This window comes from Halichoerus grypus, chromosome 2 (genome assembly GCF_964656455.1).
Source record: "Halichoerus grypus chromosome 2, mHalGry1.hap1.1, whole genome shotgun sequence".
NCBI classification, from domain to species: Eukaryota; Metazoa; Chordata; class Mammalia; order Carnivora; family Phocidae; genus Halichoerus; species Halichoerus grypus.
In genome coordinates, this window is record NC_135713.1 from 201,541,144 (window position 1) to 201,565,274 (window position 24,131).

At 51.1% G+C, this 24,131-nt stretch overlaps 1 protein-coding gene across 6 annotated transcripts in view; it reads right to left on the reverse strand.

Moving 5' to 3' along the window:
- The window catches only part of SLC39A11 (solute carrier family 39 member 11), a 319,753-nt gene that overhangs the window by 53,422 nt on the left and 242,200 nt on the right, over positions 1–24,131 (reverse strand). For 5 of the 6 annotated variants that reach the window (XM_036083775.2, XM_036083773.2, XM_036083770.2 and 2 more), the window contains one exon: positions 9,132–9,201. In XM_036083775.2, coding sequence (XP_035939668.1) covers positions 9,132–9,201 — 70 coding nt within the window. Of the gene's footprint in view, positions 1–712; positions 1,637–9,131; positions 9,202–24,131 lie in introns of those variants that run through there. The other variant, XM_036083776.2, reaches the window with a different exon arrangement.

Below are 24,131 nucleotides of genomic sequence, written 5' to 3' on the forward strand. Positions count from 1 at the left end.
ACCCCAAACCCACATCGGGCAAACAGGCACTCCACTCTGTGTGTGTCTGTAATTCAGATGTACGTTAAAAATTAATCTTTTTTCCTATGATATTATCCTGTCCTGGAGCCCTCGTTTCCACACAGTAGCAGAAACAGAATTAGTCAATTAAAAGGAATTTAGTGCCTTCCGGTATCGGGTCCTTCTCCAAGAGAAGGTGTTCTCTTTCCGGGTAATGCCAGGAATTCAAGTGTCAAGATCCCTGGTAAGACCTCCCTCTGTCACCCTGCTTCCTCTCCGGGATGGCTTCTGCATACAGGGGAAGATGATAGGGCAGGAGGACGCAAAGGAACATATTTGCAAATACATCATCCTGATTTAGAGAAACGGATTTTCAACACAGTTTACAACACTGTAAGATTTTCAGCAGAGCTTAATACACAGTAGAATAGAGTGGATGGCCAAGATGCCCTTGTTGCATCGTCCAGTGGGGCTCAACCTCACTAATCTGTATGAAGAACATAATTACAAGATTTCATGTTATACGTTGCTCTGAATTTGAATGGAGAGAGAGAGAGAGAGAGCGCGGGAAAGATGAAGACAAGTAAATTCCTATCTGGAAGGTAGAAAGGACTTTGTTTTTTCCCGAGTATATGAACTAATTTCTTTGGTGATGAGTACATTTTGAACAGAGAGATCCCTCATAAAAGAACTGATGGACGGTGAGAGCCTGTGATAGTGACTTTCTTTCAATGTCTTTACTTTGCAAAACATAGAAGGTGGCAGTTCTATGTCCGTCTTCACATACACAGGGGATGTTTTTATGTCCCACAAAAGCCCAACAGTGCCAGGACCCCAGATACAACCCACCCCTCTTCATGCAATGCCCATGGAAACTGCGGTGTAGGTAGTAAGAGTCAAGGACACGGTCGGATTGCCAGGGGCTTGCTCACCCGAGTCCCACCTGCTTGACCCGGAGGTACCACCGGAAGGACAGTGTGCTGAAATGAGCACATTTCCTAGTAATCCTCGCGGGCATTTTTCTATCTCTGTAGAACTGTGTGTGTGGAGGGATGGGCGTGTGAGTAGGCACACACAGCCGTTGGAGATTCACATCAGAGAATGTCCCCATCCTTTAAGGGAAACCATCTTTCAGAGTGAGACATGGCTCCCCAATCTCGTACCAGCAGGAGGGGATGAATGACCGTTGCTGGGCTTCCTGGCGAGGTCACTCCAACACAGCAGACGGTCACCTTGGACGCGCGGCGAGCAGAGGTGTGAAGAGTCCTGACTTCCAGAACACCCCCAAACCAATCGGATTTCTCTTTGTCTCTTTCCTGGAGGGGGGGGCTCCTTTGTTAAAATGATGTTATTTATCACAGCTGTCCCGGGAAGTGTGGAAAGTCTGCCAGATATGTGGGTGAAGCCAGACTAAGATGAAACAGTTTCTCACGGACAATCTCAGGTGACAGGTAAGTGATCAGCAGACTTTCATTCATCCGTGCGTGCATCTCTCCATCCAGCCAATGCCAGGATGTAAGGGCAGCAGGCCCCCCGAGGGGCATGTTTCCCAAATGAATGGCTGTGAAGGTCCGGATTCTCTGCCTCATCATCTGGAGAGTTCCTGGGTCTCCAGGTAACAATGGCATCCGTTTGTCTGCACAGACCGGGGGACATAGAGGGCAAAGTGTCGGAGAAGACGCCCCTATCCCCCCGAGAGGATAACCTGGTCAAAGAAAAACCTTGGCAGGACTAGGGGACAAAACACAGCTGGAGGTGCCTTACTGTCAGGATGCGGTTACTTTTTTCATTGCTTTCTGTCCCACCTGCTCTTGCAGGGAGCATAAAAACCCACGGGAAGGAAGAAAGGGCTGGGAAAGAGAGTGGCAGAGGGCAGTAAGAACCCTGGGGTTTGGACAAGGACCCTGGAGACGGAGCCGAGACATTTCCTTTCTGGCCCTCGCTTCCCAGCCCCCATCCCTTCTGGCTCCTGGTGGTCAAGCCTCCTGGAGCAATGCACCTGCAGACTGTTCTCCAGAGGCAGGTTCCATCCAGAGCCCCCAGGTGTTCCAAGGATGGGAGGGGCACTTCCTGAAGTGCGATGGGGACAAGGGGGAAAAAATGTCAAAAAAAAAAAAAAAAACCAACCCCACACAAAACCCTGTGGGGAGTGCTCAGGAATAGCGCTGCGGAGTGAAGGGCTCTGCAATGTCCCGAGGAACTGCTCAGTCCGCGTCTGGCTCCACCCACATGTGTGGCGGGCTTTTAGGCTCATCCTTGTTACGTTCACGACTAATATAATAACTTTTATAACATTTTTTAAAAAAGTCATTAGAAAAATAAATGCGCTACCCCTAAAATGTCCTAAAGAAAACACTAACAGATTTTGGGATGTTCTGCAGTTAGATCAGTTCGCACCACTGTTTTCCTCCAGGTGCCACAGTCACGGGCAGAGGGGCTTCCTGCTCTTTCCCTGTCGTTCCGTATTCCCCTCCTTCCTGGTGGGTGGGGGGGGGGGGAGCCACACCAAAGCCTTGGTGTCAGGCTGAGGCGGGACAGTAAGACCGCGGGGGAAGAGCCCCCGGTGCTGAACTGAATGAACTATCAGATGGAATACAAAGATGCTATGAAAATGCACACCAGATTTTTATAAACTTGTATATAGTACATGGTCTTCAGCTTTTGTAGGTATGACTTCTGCGGAGGACGCCTGCTGCTTCTGACATCAACGTGTCTCCACTGCTTCCTGCCCCCCTCTGTCCCTCCGTCATTGTTTGTACATCACCTGGTGACAATGATGTCAAACCACAGCATGGTGGCGCTCTGTGCCACCTGCCTGCTGCTTGCAAACTCCCCGGTCTCTTCAGCATTCAGGGTAAAGTGATCACTGTGCGGGAGGGCCGGAAAGAACAATTTCAGAGATAGCGCTGCCAATAGATAACTCTAGAATTCCAGGCAAGGTAGCTTGATGGGTTCAAGAGAAGGGCTTGTTGGCAGAAAATAGAATTGAGAGCACGATCTGCTGTTGCAAATACAGAACAGCACAAGAATTCACTCCTAGTCTGCTGGAGGGATCAAAGGGGGAGGGGGGCGGCGGGGTGTGTGGCACGGGGAGGGGGAGAGGGTGTGGGCCACTCTGCCGTGGTCGGGTCAAGGTGTGAAAGTATCTCCTCTCCCAGGCACCTTCCTGTCCCCATGCTGGGGTTCCGCTTCTCAGGCTGAAGACCACTCTCCAGAGAGACCGGGCTGGGCTCTGGCTTCCCCTCAGGGGAATGGTAAGACCCAACTCCATGGGTGGGTGGGGAGGTCAAGACCAGCAGCCTGAGGAAGGACAGTCTCCCGAGAACCTTCTGGAAGTCTGGGAGCTGGTCCTGCCACAGAGAGGTCTAGGGGCCTCGTAAGAGCAGCTTGACCTGTGGAGGCGGTTATAGGAGGTGTGAGTGAACTATGATGCAGAAGTTTACACTTCAGTTCTCCAAGACCCCTCCCCACCACAACAGTGACGCCTGCTCTTGACCTGCCCTACATTTAATTTGCAAACCTGTTTTCAAGAATTTACTGGAACCGAAGTAGGGGGACTAGTTGGACAGATAGAAGCACATAAGTAATAGGTGACTTCCAAATACAGACCTACTCATCAACTGTAGACTGTTGACTAATGACCAGGAAAATGTGTCTCCTGCCATTTTTGTTTCTAAACAAATGGCTACTTAGTTGACCAATGACTGCTGTCTTAAGTGATCATTAATATACCAACATATGTATTGGTTTTCAAGCCGGGGAAAGCATATATCTGACTTACGACTTACTCCTTGATCTGGGAGGCAAACATATACTTTAAAATTTTATTTTGATGTCCCCGCTGCCCCCCGTAACTTAATGACCTCATCTTTGGTCGGAAGGCAGGCTAATCGACCTGGCATCCCTTCCCAAGCATCTGGGTGTGGGTTAGCCTTAGTTGATTGGGGCACACGTCCAGGCGCACCTTGGGGATGTGGCTTGTGGATCATCCATGGCATACTATGAATCTGCAGCCAGCCAGCCTCCTCGGCTCCACAAAGCCTGTTGCACCTGCTGGTCGGGGTGTGTTCAAAGATGACAGACACCTCCCAACGGGTGTGCTGAGTCAAAGCCTACATAGGAATTGGTATGTGAAGCGAAATGCTTATGCGTAAGTAACTTCGCTCTCCCTGCTGGTTTGAATTATACTTGCCATGGAGTCGAGTGAGAGCGGAGGGCATGTTTCCTCTCTGGGGAACACGTTCTTTGGAGGTAATGCCACTTCAGAAAGGAAAACTGTTTAAGCAGCAAACACCCCAAGGACATGTGGTCTGAAGAATTTGTTTGTGGTGAAACCAGAAGAAATTGCTATGGGGCCAGATCAGAAAGAAGAAAGCCGTGTTTCCCTTGAGCCATGGGCTGCCCTTTGAGGCCTGAGATTCTTTGTAATTCAGGGGGACGCTGAATTCCAGATGAAGAGCACCAGGCAAGCTGTCCAGTGAGGAAGGAAAGGTGGAGGGAGCTCAGGAGGGCCTTGGGGAGGGCACCATAAAGGTGAAGTGACAGCGTCCGAACACTAGGTGGCAGAAGCCAAACACAAATCATACGCCTGCGTCCTGCCCGAGTCCAGGTCAGAATTGAAGCCGGTGCCCTCTAGGGAGTATTTCTTTGTACCTTTCTCTTCTTCCCTGGTGGCTGCGATGCCATGTGGGTGGGAAGAGAACCTCCTGCTTCCAGATGCATTATACACAGGGCACAAGAAAGAGGTTGTACAAAAGTTAGCGGGCATGCATCAGAGCGTCTGATGACAGATCTGGACTAAAATTATGGTCTTCCACTAGATTAGGGGTCTACAGACTGTCTGCAACGGGCCAGATAATAAATATTCTCAGCCTTCAGCCTCGAGATTCTGTGGCAATTACCCAACTCAACCAACACAGCACAGGAGGAGCGACAGATGATAGGTAAAACACACGGGTGTTGGCTGTGTTCTAAGAAAATGCCATTTCCAGAACCGGGTGTTGGGCCACACCTGGCCCATGGGCTGCAGTTTGCTGACCCCCTGCACGAAATGTACAGCAGCGAGCTTGACCCATGCGTAGCCCAGGCACGTGCCAGCTACCTTCGTTCCCAAGTCCATGCAAATGCGTACTGCCTCCCTGGGGACCCTTCCACGGCGCCACGTGATTACCTATATCTCCCTGTTGCCCGAACCCAATTCTCCCTTCTCCCTTCCACACGACAACAAAATCAGCCGACAGCTGCCATCGGGCGGTTCTGCACTGAAAACCTCTTCCTCCCACTGGTCCCTCTTCATTCCCACACCGTCACTGCCTCCCTCGTCGTCCTGGGAGCTGTGAAGGCGCAAAGCTGTGGGTAGTCAATACCGATCTGTTCGAGGGCTGAATTCTTCACACTGGTCAGTCTACCCCTTCCCCCCAAAATTATCCCATCAGAGCCAGATCGCTGTTCAAATCGCCTCTTGGGTTTTGTCATGTCCCTGCATCAGAACACACCCTAGCTGCCAACCTCTTGCTCAATGATGGGCTTCCTCAGCTGTCAGGCTTGCCTTCTAGGAAGCACCATGTGAACTCCATCCTCGCCTGGCCCTAAAAACGCCTTGGGGACCAATGTGGGCACTTGTTCACAGTGTCCCCTGCCTCTGTCATCTCCACCTCTCGGGGGTGCCCGTCCCCACACTCCTGATGAAGTACCCCGCGTTCTCGGAAGCGCCCCCGATGGGAGGGAAGAGACACACATTGGGTTTGTATCCCTCCCTTGGAGCTCACACTCCGCTAATCTTATGGCCCGCTAACCAACTATTTTGGCTATCTTTTCTGTGATTTTCAGTTATGTCGCATTGAGGTCAGACCGTGGTCTGAACAGTATCGATTTGGGGGCACTCTGACCTCTGCGGCAGAGCTCTGTCCTCAATTTTGGGAAACACGCCCATGTGTGCTTAAAGGGAATGGAAGTTTTCTAGTCGCTAGTTTGGGGCCCTGCATCCGTCCGTGATGGACATGGTGCTAACTTTTCATCTGTTTTCTCAGTGCCGGAGAGGGGGATCATAACCACTCACCGGGACGGCGGTTTTGTCTTTTTTTTTTTTTTCCTTGCAGTTCTGACCATTGTTCTTAACCAGTTTGAGACTCACCGTTGCTAGGTGCACACACATGCACAGGGGTTACACCATCCTGGGGCGCGGTTTCTCTTCTTGGGAAGTACTGACCTTTATTCTTTATGAGGCTTTCTGCCTCAAAGTCTGTCTTGTCTGATTCTAAAACTGCCATCCCTGCTTTCTTGTGGTCAGCGTGTACCTTGTGTCTCTTGTCGTGCCTTTATTTTCAACCTCCCCGTGTCATGTGTGAAGTGAGATGCCTCTGTATCTCACGGAGCTGGAATTTTATCAAGCACAACCTGTCTCTTTGACGAGATGTGTTTAATCATCTGATGACTTAGCTCTTGCAGCCCACCCTCCGGCATTATTCGCCTGTCGCTTTCTTTCTCCTTCTCCCTCACTCCCTTTCAACGACCGCCCGCTGGTCCCCATCCTCCCATGGAAACTCATTTGTACTGTGAGCGAAGGGCCGAGAAAGCTCACAAGCCTGGCCTGGGGGCTGTTGTGTGGTTTCCCCCACTCAAGGGTAAGATCACAGGCATTTGTTAAGGAGAAACCCAAATCATGGACTAGATACGGATTTCTGGGTGGGGAAAATGGGCTGAAGGGTGGGGTCTGCTTGAGGGAGACCCTCTGGACATAGCAGTGATGGTGCCACAGCTCTAACATCTCTGCCCCCCAGGCTGTGGCTGGGGGTGGGTGCAGTGCGGGGGCGTGAGAATCGCGCCCCCCCCCTCCTGGGCCTCCCGCCCAGCAGCTCATTCAGCAGGGGTTTTGTGAGGCTGAAAATCCTGAGGCCTGCAGCCCCAGCTCACTCCCAGTGGGATGGGGAGGGTCCTGTGGAGGGTTTATGTAACTCCGAGACAGCCTGCTTCATCAAAGGGAAGGGAGGAGCTGGGTTGGAAAGGTTTTTGCTCTACTTTCTTCAGAAATATTTATCAAGATGAGCAGAAAGTACAGGTGATAGAAGAGAGGGCCATCCGAGTTGACATCTCGATGTCCCAGGAGACACGGCGCCACCGGACTGAAGGCCTGGCCTGTGAGCGCAGGGATGGGGGCCAGGGCTGTCACCTGCGGGCCACAGACCTACTGCAATGTGCGCGGTGCCTGTGCCCTGGGAGGACCTGGCCTGTGGATGCTTCCAGGGCCAGCCCCTCGGGGCCACTGTGCCTGACTCAGAAGTTTCTCGTGGTCTAGGCAAGGCCAAGATCAACACGGCTGTGCGGGGGACACCGAGCCACACTCCCCGGCGCCCCCAATCCCCCCCACCCCGTGCAAGAAGAGCAGTCTGCAGGGCATTATCATTCACCGTTCACCCTTGATTTTGGTGACATTTCTCACATTATACAGTTCTCCCCGCGCCCCCCCCCCCCCCCATCTACCTCTCATTTGGTTTTCACAATGGACATCATGTTAACAGACGACGCTGGAGTGACTTGCGGGCCTGGCAGGTGGGAATGAGAAGCTGAGAACAGGGAAAATTTCGACTTGGAACATGCCAGCCCACACACACATCTGGGGCTTCAAGGAGCACACATGTCCCCTAACACGCAGCATTAGAATTTAAAGATGGGCAGAGGCTACACCTAACACCCAGGGGCCCCATGTCGGCCAAGGGATAGCTAGACGGAGGTGATGGGGCATAAAGAGGCCTCACGCAGGTTCGGCCGCCGAGAAGCACAGGAAAGGGGCTCTGGGAGAAGCGAGTTCCTGACAAGCATGCGGGATAGACACAGGGTTGATCGCCGAAGGAGGCGGGACCATTGCCTCATGGGAGGGAAAGAAAAGGTCGATTTTGAGATTGCCTCAATCAGAAGGCAGTGAAATGAGCTAGATGCAGGGGTCAGAAACCAGTGGCCCGTGGGCCACCTCTGTAACGTGAGTTTCATTTTTAAAATAATTGTGCCCTTCAATAGTGCACGCACTGCCTAGCTGAGATTCACCTCCATCCTTACCATTCCCAACGGTCTCTACCCAATGACTGTGTCCACGTGTTTTCTTGCCCCTTAGTCTCCTGAAGGCACCTGACTTTGCCAGCCTTGGATGGAAGGCTCCTCCCTGCTCTCCTCCAGCCCGGAGGCTATAGTATTCATGGTTTTGTAGGCATGGGGGACCGTGTAGAGCCCATCTCCATGAGGGCTAAAGGATAAGCCCTTTTGTGGTCCCAAGGCTGTAGCCTCATCTAGGCGCTTTGTAACGTCAGGGAGGTAGAAGGGAAGAAGAATTTATAAGGTATGGTGATTATCTATGGAAGATTGCCTATGGAAATAAGGAGTGGAGGATAGCAGTGAGTTTGGTTTGGTCAGCTGGGGGCAAGGCGGTGCTGGGCAAGCCTGCAGGAGGGGCAGTTTTCGCCAGATGGCAGATGGAGGCAATCAGCTGAATGTGGGGATCCCGAGAAACATCTAAGTGGAGACGTCTGCAAGACAGCTGGACCTGGAGGACTAAGCTCCGGCAAACAGTCAAGGCTGAAGACCAATGCTGGCATCCCCAGAAAACAGATGGAAAATAAAGTCTTGGAAATGGAGAAGGTTCCCCAAGGGGACTGCACTAAGTGGGGAGAAAGGGAGCCCCAGCGATGGCTCCTGGGCAACATCGACATTTCCGAAGGGGCCACAGGATGAGAAGCCCGCAGGAGAACCTGCAGAGGAACAGACACTAAGGGGGGATAGCAGGGGAGTGCAGTGTCCAGAAAGAGAAGGGGGGGGGGGGCTTTGAAAGGAAGGAGCAGGTGAGAGCATCAGAGCTGGCTCTATTTTTTTGTTTTGTTTTTGGTGTTTAGTCTTTATACATTTAAAGGATTTGGGGGATGCAGGTGATTATATCCATGTGGGTGTTTTCAAAGTGGTTACCCATTAGATAGCTTATCTGACAAATGGCGTACACCTGCTTCTTTGATGGAGTTCCTCTCTCAGGTAAGCCTCACCTGACCTTGCTCCCACTTCCACCAGTGGGGCTGGGGGTGCCCGTCCAGGTAACAAGCATTTCCAGAGCACCGCTGGGTGCCGCGCCATGCTCTAGGGTTCTGGCTTACCTGGCACTCTCGAAGGTGGCTGATGCTGTCTTTCCTACAGCCCCAAACCCAACGCCGACAGCAAGACCCTCTGAAACAGACATAGAAAAAAAACCATGAGGGGTTAGGAGCAATTTTCAAATAAGGTTCATCACCATCACTGTGGCAGGTGAGACTGCATGAGGCTGCCAGTAACAGAAAATCCACGTAACAGGAGTTTCAACCGGGGGGTTGGCCAACAATGGTCTGGGGGCCAAACCTAGCCCACTGCCTGTTTTTGTTCTTAATAAGCTAAGAACGATTTTTACATTTTTAAATAATTGGAAAAAAATCAAAGAAAGAGTAGTATTTCATGACACATGACAATTATATAATTTTAGTGTTCACAAAGCTTCATTGGCACACTGCCATGCTTATCGGTTGACAAGTTGTCTATGGCTGGTTTTGCGCGACATCAGCAGAGATGAGTAGCTGTGACAGAGACCGTATGGCCCAAAGACCTAAAATATTTACTGTCTGGCCCTTTACAGAAAGAGCTTGATGACTGACTCCTGAGCTAAACACATAGGGTTTTATTAGCTCAAGCGACAAGATATCCAAGGCTGATGTGGTAGCCCAATGATGTCTTCCCAGACGTTTGAGGAGCCATCTTGAAATGGTAGACTGTCCCAGTCTACTCTGAGAAGGCGTGGCTATAGTCTAGCTTAAGCTTGAGGATGTACAAGATGATTCCCCAAGTGCTTTCCAGAGGGACTAGTGAGCCGGCCAAGCTTACCAAACCCTGACTTTGATCACATGTGGAGGACAATGCTGGTCTATGAGTATCTGATAGAGAGGGAAAGATTATGGAAAAATGGAACTGTCCCAGTGGCCTGGGATCAGTGGGGTAGTCCCATAATGTTAAAACACTTTCGGGGCGCCTGGGTGGCTCAGTCGGTTAAGCGTCTGCCTTTGGCTCAGGTCATGATCCCAGGGTCCTGGGATAGAGCCCTGCATTGGGCTCCCTGCTCAGCGGGAAGGCTGCTTCTCCCTCTCCCACTCCCCTGCTTGTGTTCCCTCCCTCACTGTGTCTCTCTCTGTCAAATAAATAAAATCTTTAAAAACAACAACAAAACACTTTCTGATATCTGTGGGAGAATTTAAAGACCCCTTCTGAATCAAGGCCAGAAAGAGGACTACCAATATTGGTCGGAATCAAGACCAAGGGCTTTTGGGGCCAGGAGGAACTTTTGTGTTGTAAAGAGAGAAGAAGGGAAAAATCTACTGAGTGAGAAGGGCTTGTTTTCTTTTGGGATTCACTGTCTCTCTGAAATGCCCCTTTTTGTCCTTTGTGTCCTGTTTAGTTGGGGTTGGCCAAGGATGCTGGGCTTGCAATGATGACTCTAGGAGACACCTGGAGACCAAAGGATTGCTCAGACTTGTCCCATGTTAAGGCGTAAGAGCTCACCTATAATCCAGTCTGGTTCACCAAGAAACCACAGTGGGGTTTGGAGTCCAAAGACCCTGCTAAGGCATAAAGGGCTCTTTGTTTGCCTCAGTTTACCCTCTGTGCTTCAGTCTCCTGTGGGGACCTTATCGGGCGGCTATAGCCACTGGAGGCTGCTGATTGAGAATTTGGGATTCTGATGCTCCATCAAATATCTTCCCATATTTCTCATAATGACCAATGATGGGATACAGAATCCTAGGACTGTAGAGGTGCAGGAAACCCCACAGATCATGTGGCATGACTCTTGGGCCACTGTCAGACTCAGAATTTAGGGGCTTGGGGGGGTGTCTTCCCAAAACCAGGCAGCATCCTCCCAGCACGTGTGGCTCACCCCGTGGCCGACTGCTGAGAAGCCCGAGACGGTGCCTCTAACGAGCTCCGGGGCTGAGGTGGCCGGCCAAGTCGGCGCTGCCAGAGCAACCAGATGTTTCAAATCAAGCTTTTTAAAAATGGATTTATGTTTGCTCAATTTTTAAGGCTCCTGATGTAAATTCTTCACAAAGGCTGAGGCTTCATTCAGCAAGTCCTTCCTCTGAGATGACTCTGATTCTAAATTAGGCCTTGTATTCAAGATCTTAGCGTCTTTGTGGTCTTTCTTTTGAAAATGGGGGGCCGGTGGCCACCTGTGGGCCAGACGCCGGGCTAGAAGCATGAAGTAAAGGTGGGGATCGTCACCTCTGCTCCCACATCAGAGAGGAAAGGGGAGGGGGAGCTGGTCTGAGAGCCCAGGCGGGCTCTGGTTCTGAGGTCCAGGCTCTTTGCTCTCCCTGGCCGTGCGTTCTTTTCCGTCTCTTTCAGAAAAGTCCTCTGAGGTTGGAGGAAGCCACAGCTCCAGGGAGGGCTTTGGACGCATGTTCACCATCTCCAGATTTGCCTGATGCATCTGACAAGCTTCCCAAAGGAGGAGTGTCCTAGGGGAAGGGCTGGATTTCAGTGCGGGCTGCGATGGATGATATGTCTGGGAGTTCCAGGCATCCTTTCCAGCAGGATGGAGGAAGCCTTTTTTATGCATCTTCTGAGTCTCAGAAAGTTGGAGGACATCTGAGATGCCTCCATCTGGCCAGTCTCCTACCATCAGAGTCCAGTGTTTACAAGGCTGCTGTTCTCAACTTTGTTTTGTACCAACACAGGCCCTCAACCCTCTCTCAGAGGTAACTGGGGGTCTCCAAGGCAAAGAGCTTCACCAGGGACCCCTGGCCCACCGGGGAGAGGTGCCAAAAGCTAGGGAGGGACTAAGGGGTGTTTTATGACGCCAGAGGGGCATATCCCTTCCTCTGAAAAAAATTTCCTTTTCTAAACTATAAACAACAGTTGGTCTGCTCTTTTGTTAAAGATTTTGCTCTAATGAGTCATTTTAATGTAAATGATAGTGCAGCCCAGAGCCACAGGACCTATATTAATTAGCAAACTAAGCCCTTCTTGTTATTTGGCAAAAGTCCCAGCACTCTGACTTATATAAATGCCCTCGGTGGCTCTGGGAGGTTGGGCAGGGGAGTACCCAGTTAAGGCAGGAGAAAAAGCATCTGCTCAAAGAGACACAAGCCTCAAGAAGCAGAGCCAGGCCTCGAATCTCAGTCCCCCACTCTCCCCCGCCCCCACCCATTTGCCAGCCTGGCTTGTGGCTTTCTCCCAGGTGTGGGTGGCAAGAGCTGGTATCTGAATCTGTACCCCAAAGAGGTTTTATTTTTGACAGAGAGAGACACAGTGAGGTTTGGAGCAAAGTGAACGCACAGTGCCTCCGCCCCCACCCTGTACCTGGGCCAACAGTGAGGGAACCTGCTCTGATGAATTGCAAAATGAGCCCCTCCCTCCTCTGGGGGAGCCCAGCTTCCAAAGCACAAGTTGCCTGTGGGAGGGGGCCAAAGCCTTTCCCCCGCTCCCTGCCAGGGGAAGGAAAGAAACTTGGGGAAAAGGAACGCAGTGGCTACCTTGTCTGAAGGTAGGATAATACCCGGGAGAGAAACTAATGAGAGACGAAGACAAATTACCCACGCGGAAAGAACATAAATAAGAGAATTAAGGCAGATACTTAAGATCAACAGATGGTAGAAAGAACCCGCTGGGTGGAAAAGGAGCAGAGGAAAACATTGCCGACTGGAGCTCACACCCCAGGTGTTCCACCCAAAGTGCAAATTAGGAAGGTAATTAAGACAAGAAGCCAAAGTGACTGGAATATTATCAGTAAGCCCTTGCCTCTTTCCACAGCTACTGCTATTAACTCGGGTGCAAAGAGAGAGAAGATAAACGCCAGGCCTGTAGATGGGCGTCTGGCAGAGGCAGGGCGAGGCAGAGTCCTGAGGACCAGCCCGAGAACAGGCTCTCAGGCCCAGCCCACCTGCTCCACGCTTGTGCGGGGGTGTCTGCCTCCCCAGCTCCCCGCCCCCCTGAATCTCCATCCCTCCTTGTCACCCACTGCGGGAGAGAACAAAGGGGCTATGGCTCAAGTCCTGGCATATTGTTCAAGGTTCTTAGACTAATGAAAGGATAACGATGCTTTGCACAGGATGATGTGCTCAGCGCGGCTTTCTCACTGTTGACGTTGTGTTTTAAGAGGCTGGTCTTTGCATCGCCAGGTGTGAGCACCACCCCCGGCCTCTGCCCACTAGAAGCTGGCAACGCCCCCTCCCCGCGAGTTGTGCTGATCAAAAATGTCCCCAGGCACTGCTTAGCGTCCCCGGGGGAAAAATCGTACCCTGTTGAGAACTGGCCTCCCATCGAGAGGTACTTTTCCTCAGTTTTAAACTATTCTAGAACACTCTAAGAGTTTAAGTAGGTGGTAGGAAAGTGAACAGTTAAAAACGAGTGTCTTGGTCCGTTCGGGCGGCTATCACAAAATACCATAAGCGGGGCAGCTGATAAGTCACATGGATCTATTTCTCATGGTTCTGGAGGCTGGGAAGCGCGAGACCAGGATGCCGGCAGACTTGGCCTTCCTGGTTCATAGACGTGTCCTCACATGGTCAAAGGGACAGGGACCTTTCTTGAGCCTCTGCAATAAGACACTCATCCCTGAGCTCCACCCTCGTGACCTAAGCACCTCCTGATACCATCACGTTGCGGGTTAGGATTTCCATGTATGAATTTTGGGGGGATACAAACATTCAGACCACAGTAACCAATATTTTCTTTTTCCATCAAGGGCTAGCCATTCCTTCGCTTTTAAGGTCATGGCGTGGAGTGGGAGGGGGGAGGGTTTAAATTCACAGGTCTTCTGCAGGAGACCTTGCCAGCCTCCGAAACAGTGACATCTGTGACATTTCAGCGCTGCCTGACATCAGCACTGGCAGATCTCGTGGGGGATGGGAGGGAACGCCAGGACGGGGTACAGAGAAATGCGGTGTCTGGTTCAGCAGAGCTGCTGTGGGGACACCCTTCCCCTCCTGCCTGGTTATGCTCCTCCCCACGTGGGCACGGCTGTAGCATGGTCTCAGAGAGAGAGGCGTCCGAAATACAACCCAGGTGTCCGGGCGCTCTGGCCAGGGCTGAAGACGGTGGGCGTCTCACTTCCCTGCTCTGGGCTCTGCGACTCTCTCACCGCAGCTCCTGATCACATGCCTCTTGGGTGGCTTTCGTGCTGGGGGGCTGCTACTGGGCTCAAGGCGAACTGAAACCTCAGTCTGTTCGCTTTTGGCGCTGCTGGGAAGCCACATTCTCCATCCGGCGCCCGTGCTGTTACTTCTTTGCATCCCAGGGCGGTCCTGCGGGGGCCGCGGGGGCCACAGGGTCTCCCGGGTACGTGCCGCTCAGCTCTCTGGTGGGAGCGCTCGTGCTGTCGGTTCCAGACGGCACAGCCAAAGGCCGTCTAGAGAAGGTCAACACAATGGCCAACAGGAAATGAGGGGTGAGGTTATGACTTTTTCTCCTTGACTTACAAAGTATGAAAAGTAAGACAGCGGCTCACTTCCTATGAGGGCTTAATATTAAACATGGCTCCAGGGGCGCCTGGCCGGCTCAGTCGGTGGAGCGTGCAACTCTTGATCTCAGGGTTGTGAGTTCGAGCCCCACGTTGGGTGTAGAGATTACTTAAAAATAAATACCAACCGACAAGCAACATAGCTGTCACCATGACCAGCAATCCCAAAGGTGGAGAAATGATGTGAAATAGGATGGCTTCCTTATTCTCATCTCCACCGAGGACAGAACAAGAGGAAGATGGCTCTCAACTACAGCCAGAGGGATTTAGGCAAGGGGGAGAAATTACCTTGAGGGAGGAGGGTTTTGAAACGTCTACCTCCTTGAAGGGATGTTGAGAATATCCCTCCCCGGGAGAAGAGGGGTGTTTGCAGCTACTGAGCTGCTCCCCAGGCTGGGATGACCGTGGATGCTGAGAGCAGGCTGGGCTGAAAGGAATGGGGAGGTTGGCCTTGTCAAGATGACCCTTCTGGCCAGATAACGCTTCAACATTAAATATGGGCTCAGTCCTAGGAGCAAGGTCGAGTGGCTACTTAACACATTCCCAGGTCCTCATGGGCTACTTTCTGAAAAATAGAGAGGAGCACCTGGGTGGCTCAGTCAGTTAAGCGGCTGACACTTGGTTTTGGCTCAGGTTGTGATCTCAGGATCCTGGGATCGAGCCCTGCATCACGCTCTGTGCTCAAGGGAGAGTCTGCTTAATGATTATCTCTCTCCCTCTGCCCCTCCCCCTGCTTACATGTGCTCGCTCTCTTTCAAAAATAAATAAATCTTCAAAAAAAACCCAGAGATATAACCATCTGGAGAATCTGTGGCTGGAGGGGACCATGTGGGCAATAGGGGCCGTAAGGAAGGGGGCATGCCCACCCCCAGTGGCATCGGGAGCCTCCACGGGTGCTGGGCCAGCTCAGTTCTGATTCCTCCTCGCTCTTGCCCATCTGGGCACTGTCGCTGAGCTGGGAGAGGGGCAGTATCCATCATACTCCAGGAGGGGTTTCCTGGCTGTAAGGGCTTGCTTTTGGCTGTTGGGAGGGTTGACCCATCTGGCGTAGACACACGTGCTGTCTTTATTTCTACTCTGAACCCTCAGCTTGGCTGAGCCTTCCGGGGAGACTGGCCCACAATATGCTGATTTCCCCACTTGGCCCATCTTTGGCCGCACACAGAATTCCAGCAGGAAGGGAAACCAGGAAGGTGGGATCTCATATCATATTACACGCTCATTAGACAAGATGTTGGTACAACCAGCCAGGTATTGTCATGGAATCCCCGTGGAGTCTGGCAAATGCCCTATGAAGGATAAAAATGATCTACTTAGTGTCATTTTTCTGAAAAAGTAGTTCAACACACTTTCTAATATGGATTACTAGCCCTGCTATTCGTATTGGGTAAAGTCAAGTGTTGGGAAAGACGAGAAACACAGGTGTTCCAGAAGAGTTGAATTTAACTCACATTCCTATCGATGTCAATAGTCATGCCTTAAGAGTTTATTACGAGATCTTGATAACTGAAGATACTCCAACAGGGATCACCCTCTAATTAAAATAAGCACTCTGTAATTAATGTTTCCAAGTGTGCTTTTTTGGTATATTCTACTCTCTCCAGTGAAGGACCCAGAGAAACTGCTGTCCTGTGGTCCCTGCCACCTCCCACCCCAGCAGACCGCCGAGCAGGAGGCGTCTCCTCGTTGGTGGGAATGTGGACAGATGACACAGCCACATCTTTAAACAGCAAGTGAAGGCATCCTGTTTGATACCCACATCCAAGAGTCAATTTCAATTTGCTTCAGTTTTCAGCAACCAAAGATCAGATCCCCGTGTTCCCGCAGAGAAAAAGGGAGGAATGCCTTTGCTGCTACAGATAATGCTGAGATAGTCCGACGCACAAGCTCTGCTTCATGCCCAGACTCAGGCCTCCAGCCAGCTCCCCTCACCGTGCACCCCTGCGGCCACAGCAGGGGTTGCCCTCTAGTGAGAGGATTAATTTTCAGGCCCAGGGACATGCCAGGTATAGTAGAGGGTCAGACCAGGTGTGATAGGGGGTCAGACCAGGTGTGGTAGAAGGTCAGACCAGGTGTGGTAGTGGGATCAGATCAGGTGTGGTAGAGGGTCAGACCAGGTGTGGTAGAAGGTCAGACCAGGTGTGAGAGTGGGGTCAGACCAGGTGTGGTAGTGGGATCAGACCAGGTATGGTAGAGGGTCAGACCAGGTGTGGTAGAAGGTCAGACCAGGTGTGAGAGTGGGGTCAGACCAGGTGTGGTAGAGGGTCAGACCAGGTGCGGTAGAGGGTCAGACCAGGTGTGGTAGAGGGGTCAGATCAGGTGTGGTAGTGGGATCAGACCAGGTGTGGTAGAGGGTCAGACCAGGTGTGGCAGTGAGGTCAGAACAGGTGTGGTAGAGGGTCAGGCCAGGTGTGAGAGTGGAGTCAGACCAGGTGTGATAGTGGGGTCAGACCAGGTGTGGTAGAGGGTCAGACCAGGTAGGGGCCAGAGAGCACTGTAGTCTCTCCTTTTGAGCCTCTGCCCAATCACCTGGTCCCTGAGCTTCCTCTCCCCACTTCCAAAGGTTCTGGCATGCAGGGAAGCATCTGGCTGCTCAGATCTGACAAATTCACACTATTTAAGTGCATAAGGTTCCGTTCTGTAATTTACCAACAAATCCTTTTGGGGGGGGGGGGTTGGGCAGCACTGAAAACCTGAGAAGCTCTACAACCATGAAGAGGCAGGACGATGGACACTAGGCAGTCTACAGTGTGGCCGGCGGAGAATGATTTTCCAGGACCACCATATCCTGTGATGAGCGGGCTTACCTGCAGCCAGGGCTGCAGTTCTGGTACGTGCTGCCCGGCCCCAGGCAATGAGGAGGCCCCCCAGCACCACGCTGCACTCTGAAGCCTCCCTCCCCCCATCTCTCAGTTCGGGAAAACTACTCTGAGGTGGGACAGAGTTCCAGGAGAGAGCGGGGAAAGCATGGCCAAAGCCACCCCAGGGCACTGTCCCTGTCTCAAAGTCCCACCGACCACTGGCAGGAAGTCATAGCAGGAGCTCAGCCCGAGAACCTGCCTCCCCAGCAGTGTCCGCAGCTGATGGCGCGCCCACATATCCACGCAGCTAACAGCCCGGCATCTCACGGGCTTCTCCCCAAAAGACTGGGGATTCCTGGGGTCAGGCGAAGCCAGGGGAGCAGGGAGTTGGCTGTCACCCCTCCTGACTCCGTGGGAATCACCCTGCCCAGAGGATCTCGCAGCCCTAGGCAGGCAGGCGGTGGCTGACCCCCGCTAGCCCTCCCCGGGTTCCGCATGAAGAGTCGCTGCAGTCTCGGTCCCCCAGGGTGGAGCTGCCTTGCTAAAGGGACAGGCAGCCTGGGGCCACCTGCCTCGGAAGCACAGCTGTGCGCGGGTGCGCCTCCGTGCACTCTGTCCCGCGGGCCGGGCTCGGGGTACGGCGAGCTCTTGGACACGCTGGAATGCGGGGCCTTGGAGGTAAGAGGGGGGCTGACTCCTGGGTCTGTAACTCACATGGACTGGAGGGCCTAAAGAAACTGGGAGGGAAGAACTCTTTTAACCCCCTCGAAGGACTTAGGAACGAAATTAGACTCTGGCAGCTCTTCCAGGATGATGAATAACGTAAGGTACAGGTTCATTTATCACTCCCTGTACCTGACTCCCACCCAAGTATTTCTAAAAGCCGGGCAAGGAGTGATGTCTCAGGCCACACGGCTGGGTTCTGCTCCGCCGATGGCAGGGACTATAATACGATGCCGGTATGAAGGCGGGGGCAGTATTTTTCTTAAAGGGAGTAGGAGCATTTCACAAGAATGTTAACAGAAGAGGAAAATAACCACCTGCCTTCTCCACCCCAGCTCTGCGATCGCCGTGGGCCCAGTGGTGGCTTGCGGGCAAACCCGTCCTCCTGGCCATGGCTGACTGGGCACTTGGCCAAGTGGGCCCAATCAGGGCTGGGATTTTTCTGAAGAGCAAGTGAAGAAGAGGGCCAGGACGGGAAGGCCAGGAACTGTCATTAGCCTTCCTCTGTGTCTCGTAGAAGAAACTGGTCCAGAGAAGGAGCCGGTGTAGCCGGCGTGTGACGAGAAGCAGTGACAGATAAAGCAAACTGGACCCTGGAAGTATCTGGGTCTATTTTTCATTTATCCCTGAAGCCGGGAGCCTGGCTGCACCTCTGTCCTTCCTGTGTGTATGTGAGATACATCAACAGCCTTTCAACACCCCACTATTTTCCTAAAACAGTTTGGGTTCTCGCTCTGCAACTTGCAACCAAAACACCCAATAATTCAGCCAAAGCCTGCCCTAAGTTCTCTATGTTGATTATCTAAATTGGTCTAATCTAACCCTAATTCAATTGCAAAATCGATATTGTTATCATATCTTTCAGAGAGGTAAACCGGGGTTCAGAGTGGTCAAGCGACACACCCAAAGTCACACAGCCCTTAAGAGGTTCAGCCTATGCGTTCCTTCTTTTTCATAGCGCACCACACTGACTCCTTTGTTTAGTTGACCATCAGGCCTCCCCTCCTGCTTAGGACTCAAAGGACTGAGAATGGTGTTAATGCCAACAAGAGCACCCATTGGGCCACCATATTTAATTTGGTCTTTTCAACAACCCCATGAGATTGGTACTGCTCTTAGCCCGTTTAGAGACGTGGGGACTGGTATCTCCAGCCCGGGCTCCACGCGCTCCCCCTTGCCCCATACTACCTTCCATGACTCCCGCTCGATTCCTCCTTAGCACTCTCACTCCTTCAGCGGCTACTATCTCCGTATATTCGAACATCCTTTTACTTTTCCTAAGCCTTTAGGCACATAAAAACGTTTCATTTTATATTCCTACTTTGAACCTAAAAAATGGTTATTTTAGGGGCGTCTGGGTGGCTCAGTCATTAAGCATCTGCCTTCAGCTCAGGTCATGATCCCAGGGTCCTGGGATCGAGCCCCGCATCGGGCTCCCTGCTCAGCGGGAAGCCTGCTTCTCCCTCTCCCACTCCCCCTGCTCGCGTATCTCACATATGCAAAGCGATACACCTACACATGGAAGAAAACATGTTCAGCAAAATCTAAAGTAATAAATTTCCCCACGTCTGCTCCCCACCCCTAGTTCCATGCCTAAGAGGCAATGTACTTTTTAAAGTTCTGGCTTTTCCTTCTCCATTAGGTACCACTATAACTTAACATAACTTTAAATATTAATACATTTGTTTCTTTAACATACCACAATCTTGATTTAGTTGGCTGACAGCACTGTTGCTTCCTCCTCTGTTGAGCCTTGTAAAAGTTAAAGAATTCAGTGTCCTTTCTTCCCACCTCTGCTCTCTTTCCACCTCTACTCTATGAAAGCTATCCCACTGGGTACTTGTTCTGCAGATACAGCTCATCTAAGGTGTATTCCCAGGTCAGTTCAAAAAATGGCAATCCAAAAAAAATGGAGTTTACGATAGTGGGGTGCTACCATATATTCTTTACATATCAGGTTGCTATCAGAAGAGAAGGCAACATACTCCTAAGGTTTTAAACTCATCCCATTGGAAGAAAGTGGTCCCAGGAATCAAGGCCCAATGGATGCTTTCTTGATTCTTTCTGGTGTTCATTTTATCTTCTGGATATTAATTAGATACCTTCTCTTTCCCTTTCTTCCTTTCTTTCTCTTTCCCTTCCTTCCTTCCTTCCTTCCTTCCTCCCTTCCATCCATCCTTCCTTCCTCCCTCCCTTCCCTATATTGTTTCTTTTAATGGCAGTAAACACATATAACATCAAATTTACCATTTTAACCATGTTTAAGTGTACAGTTCAGTGGTATTAAGGTCCTTCGCATGGTTGGGCACCTGCCACCACCACCTTTCCAGAACTCTTTTTATCCTGCGAAACTGAAACCAGCCCCCCATTAAACACTAACTCCCATTTCCCCCTCCAGCCCAGCTTCCATCAACCACCACCCTACCTCTATTTCTATGAATGTGACTCTTCTAATAATCTCATATAAGAAGAATCACACAGGGACTCCTGGGTGGCTCAGTCGGTGAAGCGTTTGCCTTCGGCTCAGGTCATGGGATCAGGCCCTGCTTTGGGCTCCTCACTCAGTGGGGAGTCTTCTTGTCCCTCTCCCGCTGCCCCTCCCCCCCACTCACGCTCGCTCTCTTGCTCTCTTAAATAAAATCTTTAAAAAAACAAGAGGAATCACACAGCTTTTGTGATGCCATATTTCTCAGATGTAACGTGTTCCTTCTTCGTTTCGTTACGGGGCCTCCTTGAGCCCGTGGGATGAATGGCAATAAACTTCTGAGTCCTTGTGTGTGTAAAAATAATTCTGATTTTGTTCCGTGACTTAATAGTTTGGCCTGATAGAAAATTCTAGGTCCCAAATGACCTCTCCTCAACATCTTGAGGGCATTGTTGTACTGTCTTCCAGTATCCAGTGCTGCTGCTGGGAAAGCCGATGTGAAGTCAATCCTCAGGTCCTTGCGGTTAAACTGATTTTTCTCTCTGGAAGCTCTTACATGTTTTCATCTTTGTTTTTGGAGTTTTAAAATCTCACCAAGATCTATCTGAAGGGGAGTCTTTATGCATTCATACTCAGCTTTACGTGGGCCCTTTAAATCTGCAAGGTTGTGCGTTTTCTTCAGCTTAAGAAATATTTCTCGGCATCTTGACTCATATTTTACATCTTGGACTTCGTGTCTGTGAACTGGAGGATTGTTTTCTACTTAACATCCCTAATGATCAGCTCGGCTCTTCATCTGGAATGTTCTTAGCAGTCTATCCATTTAACTTAAAAAAAAAAAAAAACTTTATGGCAATCCCACAGAGGGATGCAGTGATGGTGTGAACAGGTGTGACTCACACCCACACAGGGATGCAGTGATGGTGTGAGCAGGTGTGACTCACACCCACAGGGGTCCAACAATGGTGTGAGCAGGTGTGACTCACACCCACAGCAGCAATGGTGTGAGCTCACCATCAGGAGTGCAGCAATGCTGTGAGCAGGTGTCAGCTCACACCCACAGAGGGATGCAGTGATGGTGTGAGCAGGTGTGACTCACACCCACAGGGATTCAGCAATGCTGTGAGCAGGTGTGAGCTCACACCCACAGGGGTGCAACAATGCTGTGAGCAGGTGTGAGCTCACATCCACGGGGGTGCAGCGATGATATGACTGACAGGGAGCCTGGGTAGATGTGAGTGTGCACACAGAGACAGACAAATTCACACACATGCATGAATGGGAATAGACTGGAGAGATGGCCTCAATGCATGGAAACAAAAGTGTGAACCAGTCGTCTGAATGCTAAGACCCTGGGCCCCCTTTCACAAAGCCCACCCTGTATGCGCACAACAGCCTGATGGTGAGGCAGGGCCCGTTCATCATCTAGAGACTCAGTGCTGGTCTCTCTGATTAGGAAAGTCAAGCTCAAGACTGCACACAAACAGCGGCTCTGAGGGAGGAGAGAGAACTATGGGGCGGGGTGGGGGGAAGGGGAGACCCCAGGGAACTGATTTCAAGTAGCCGCTGGGGTCACAGATGAGAAATGAGAAAGGTTGGGGAATCTGTCTGAAAATAAGTTCTAGGAAATCTTTGCAAGTAACGTGTTAATGGAGTTGGATGAAAATCAGATCACACAGGGGTGAAGGACAAGGAAGCAAGGATGTGGATTCTGGACTCCGTGCCGGAGAAGCAAGAAGGAAGCTTAGCCTGCACTGTTCAGGATGAAGCCACAGTGTCTTTAAAACCAGCACACACAGCAGGCCCGGCCAGTGAGCAGCAGAGGTGGGAGACCAGCCCCGGGTGGCCTGGCGCATCAGCACAGCGGCTGAACGATGTACCGTCCAGCAGAGCGGCGGTGGAGATGAACTCATAAATCACGGTGAAACATTTGGCCCATTTAAAGTCCAGCGTAAATGTCAAAAACTAATAAAATATGTAACTCGCTAGCAAGGTGCTCAAAGCCTGGGGCCTTCTTTTCATTAATGTCAGATTTGATCCAAGACACTCCCGAGACAGATCGGCAGGCACCAGGAGAATCCTCCTGACCAGCTTCATCACAAGGCCCCACACGCAGGCTGTCCTTCTCAGTCACGCCGCGGAGGATCTGCTCTTGCGCCTGGCATGTGAAAACCTGTTTTGTTTTTTTTTTTAAAGATTTTATTTATTTATTTGAGAGAGAGAATGAGATAGAGAGAGCATGAGAGTGGGGAGGGTCAGAGGGAGAAGCAGACTCCCTGCTGAGCAGGGAGCCCAATGCGGGACTCGATCCGGGGACTCCAGGATCATGACCTGAGCCGAAGGCAGTCGCTTAACCAACTGAGCCACCCAGGCGCCCGAAAACCTGTTTTTTTTATGAGGGAGATCCAACACAGATGTGGGGGCTCCCGGAGCAGCAGGGAGCTAAGAGTTAGCTGATGGCAGACGGTGACCAAATAAATTGTTAGTGACCCTCCACCAAAAGAATAAAAAATAGATTATTAAAAATCTGGTTCACAAATCTCTAAAACAAACAGGAATGGCAATCAAGAGAAACCAGCATGGATTCATGAACAATTCGTGTCACACGAAGTACAAAACTCTTTTGATGGAAATGCAACTGGGAAAGCAGGGGAATGCAAAGGATAAAAATTTATCGTGTATCTGGATGTCCTCATCGCTCTTGGTTCTCACAATACCATATGAACAAGATAAAATAATGCATCGTGGTGCGGGTAACTGCGTTCACTACTGGCCAAATGACTACACCCAGTAGATGTCAGTTCACGAATTTGTGCAGCCCTGGGGGGAGAGCTAAGCCACATGGCTCGGCTGTTGCTACTGTCTGTCTGTCCAGTGTGAACATCAACAGCTCTGGCGGGGACACAGAAGGAAAAACTGGGAGAAAACGCAACACTGAGAACACCGTATGCTCAACAGACACGCGATAGAGAAATCGTAAAGGGTGGACGATGAGCGAAACACTTAGCTCTAATATGGCATCTAAGAAAAGCAAGTGTAACATCCCGAACTTAGGTATAAGGAATAAAGAAGGCCCAAGAGAAGATGGAGGTGGCCAGCTCTTGGCTCCGTACAAGGAGGTGCCCCCTGGTGATCAGAGTTATCTGCACAGATCACGTGCCCTGGAAATCAGGGCTTTTCCATACCAGAAATGTGTTGGCCGAGGCGGAAAACAGAACCTCAGGGGCGTCACGGTTGATTTCGCTACGGAAAGTTCAACTATTTGATGTCTCCCCCAACCCTACACCTGTATTATTCTGAAACTTCCCGTGGCGGCTGAAGTAGGGGGAAGGCCTCAGGCCCTTTCTCTGCCCGCTGTGCTGGATTCACAGCAGAGTTCAGCTTCTTCGACAAGGAGATTCACGGGCTTAAAACGCCAAATGCCTTTAGGTGGTGCGTATCCTTTCCGGTCCTTGAACGAGCTACCACCCCCTAAACACTTATGTTTGGCCCAGCCTCAGATTTATTTACCTGCCCGACATCAACAGGCTTTTCCTTCGGGAATGCTGCTTTGGATGGGCCTTTAAGGTTATGTCTGGTAGGGGACATATTTTCAAATCAGCCCGGCACTGCCTAGAATTCTAGTCAGCAGTCTGGCTCACGTACAATCCAGAGAATGAGTGGTCTAGGA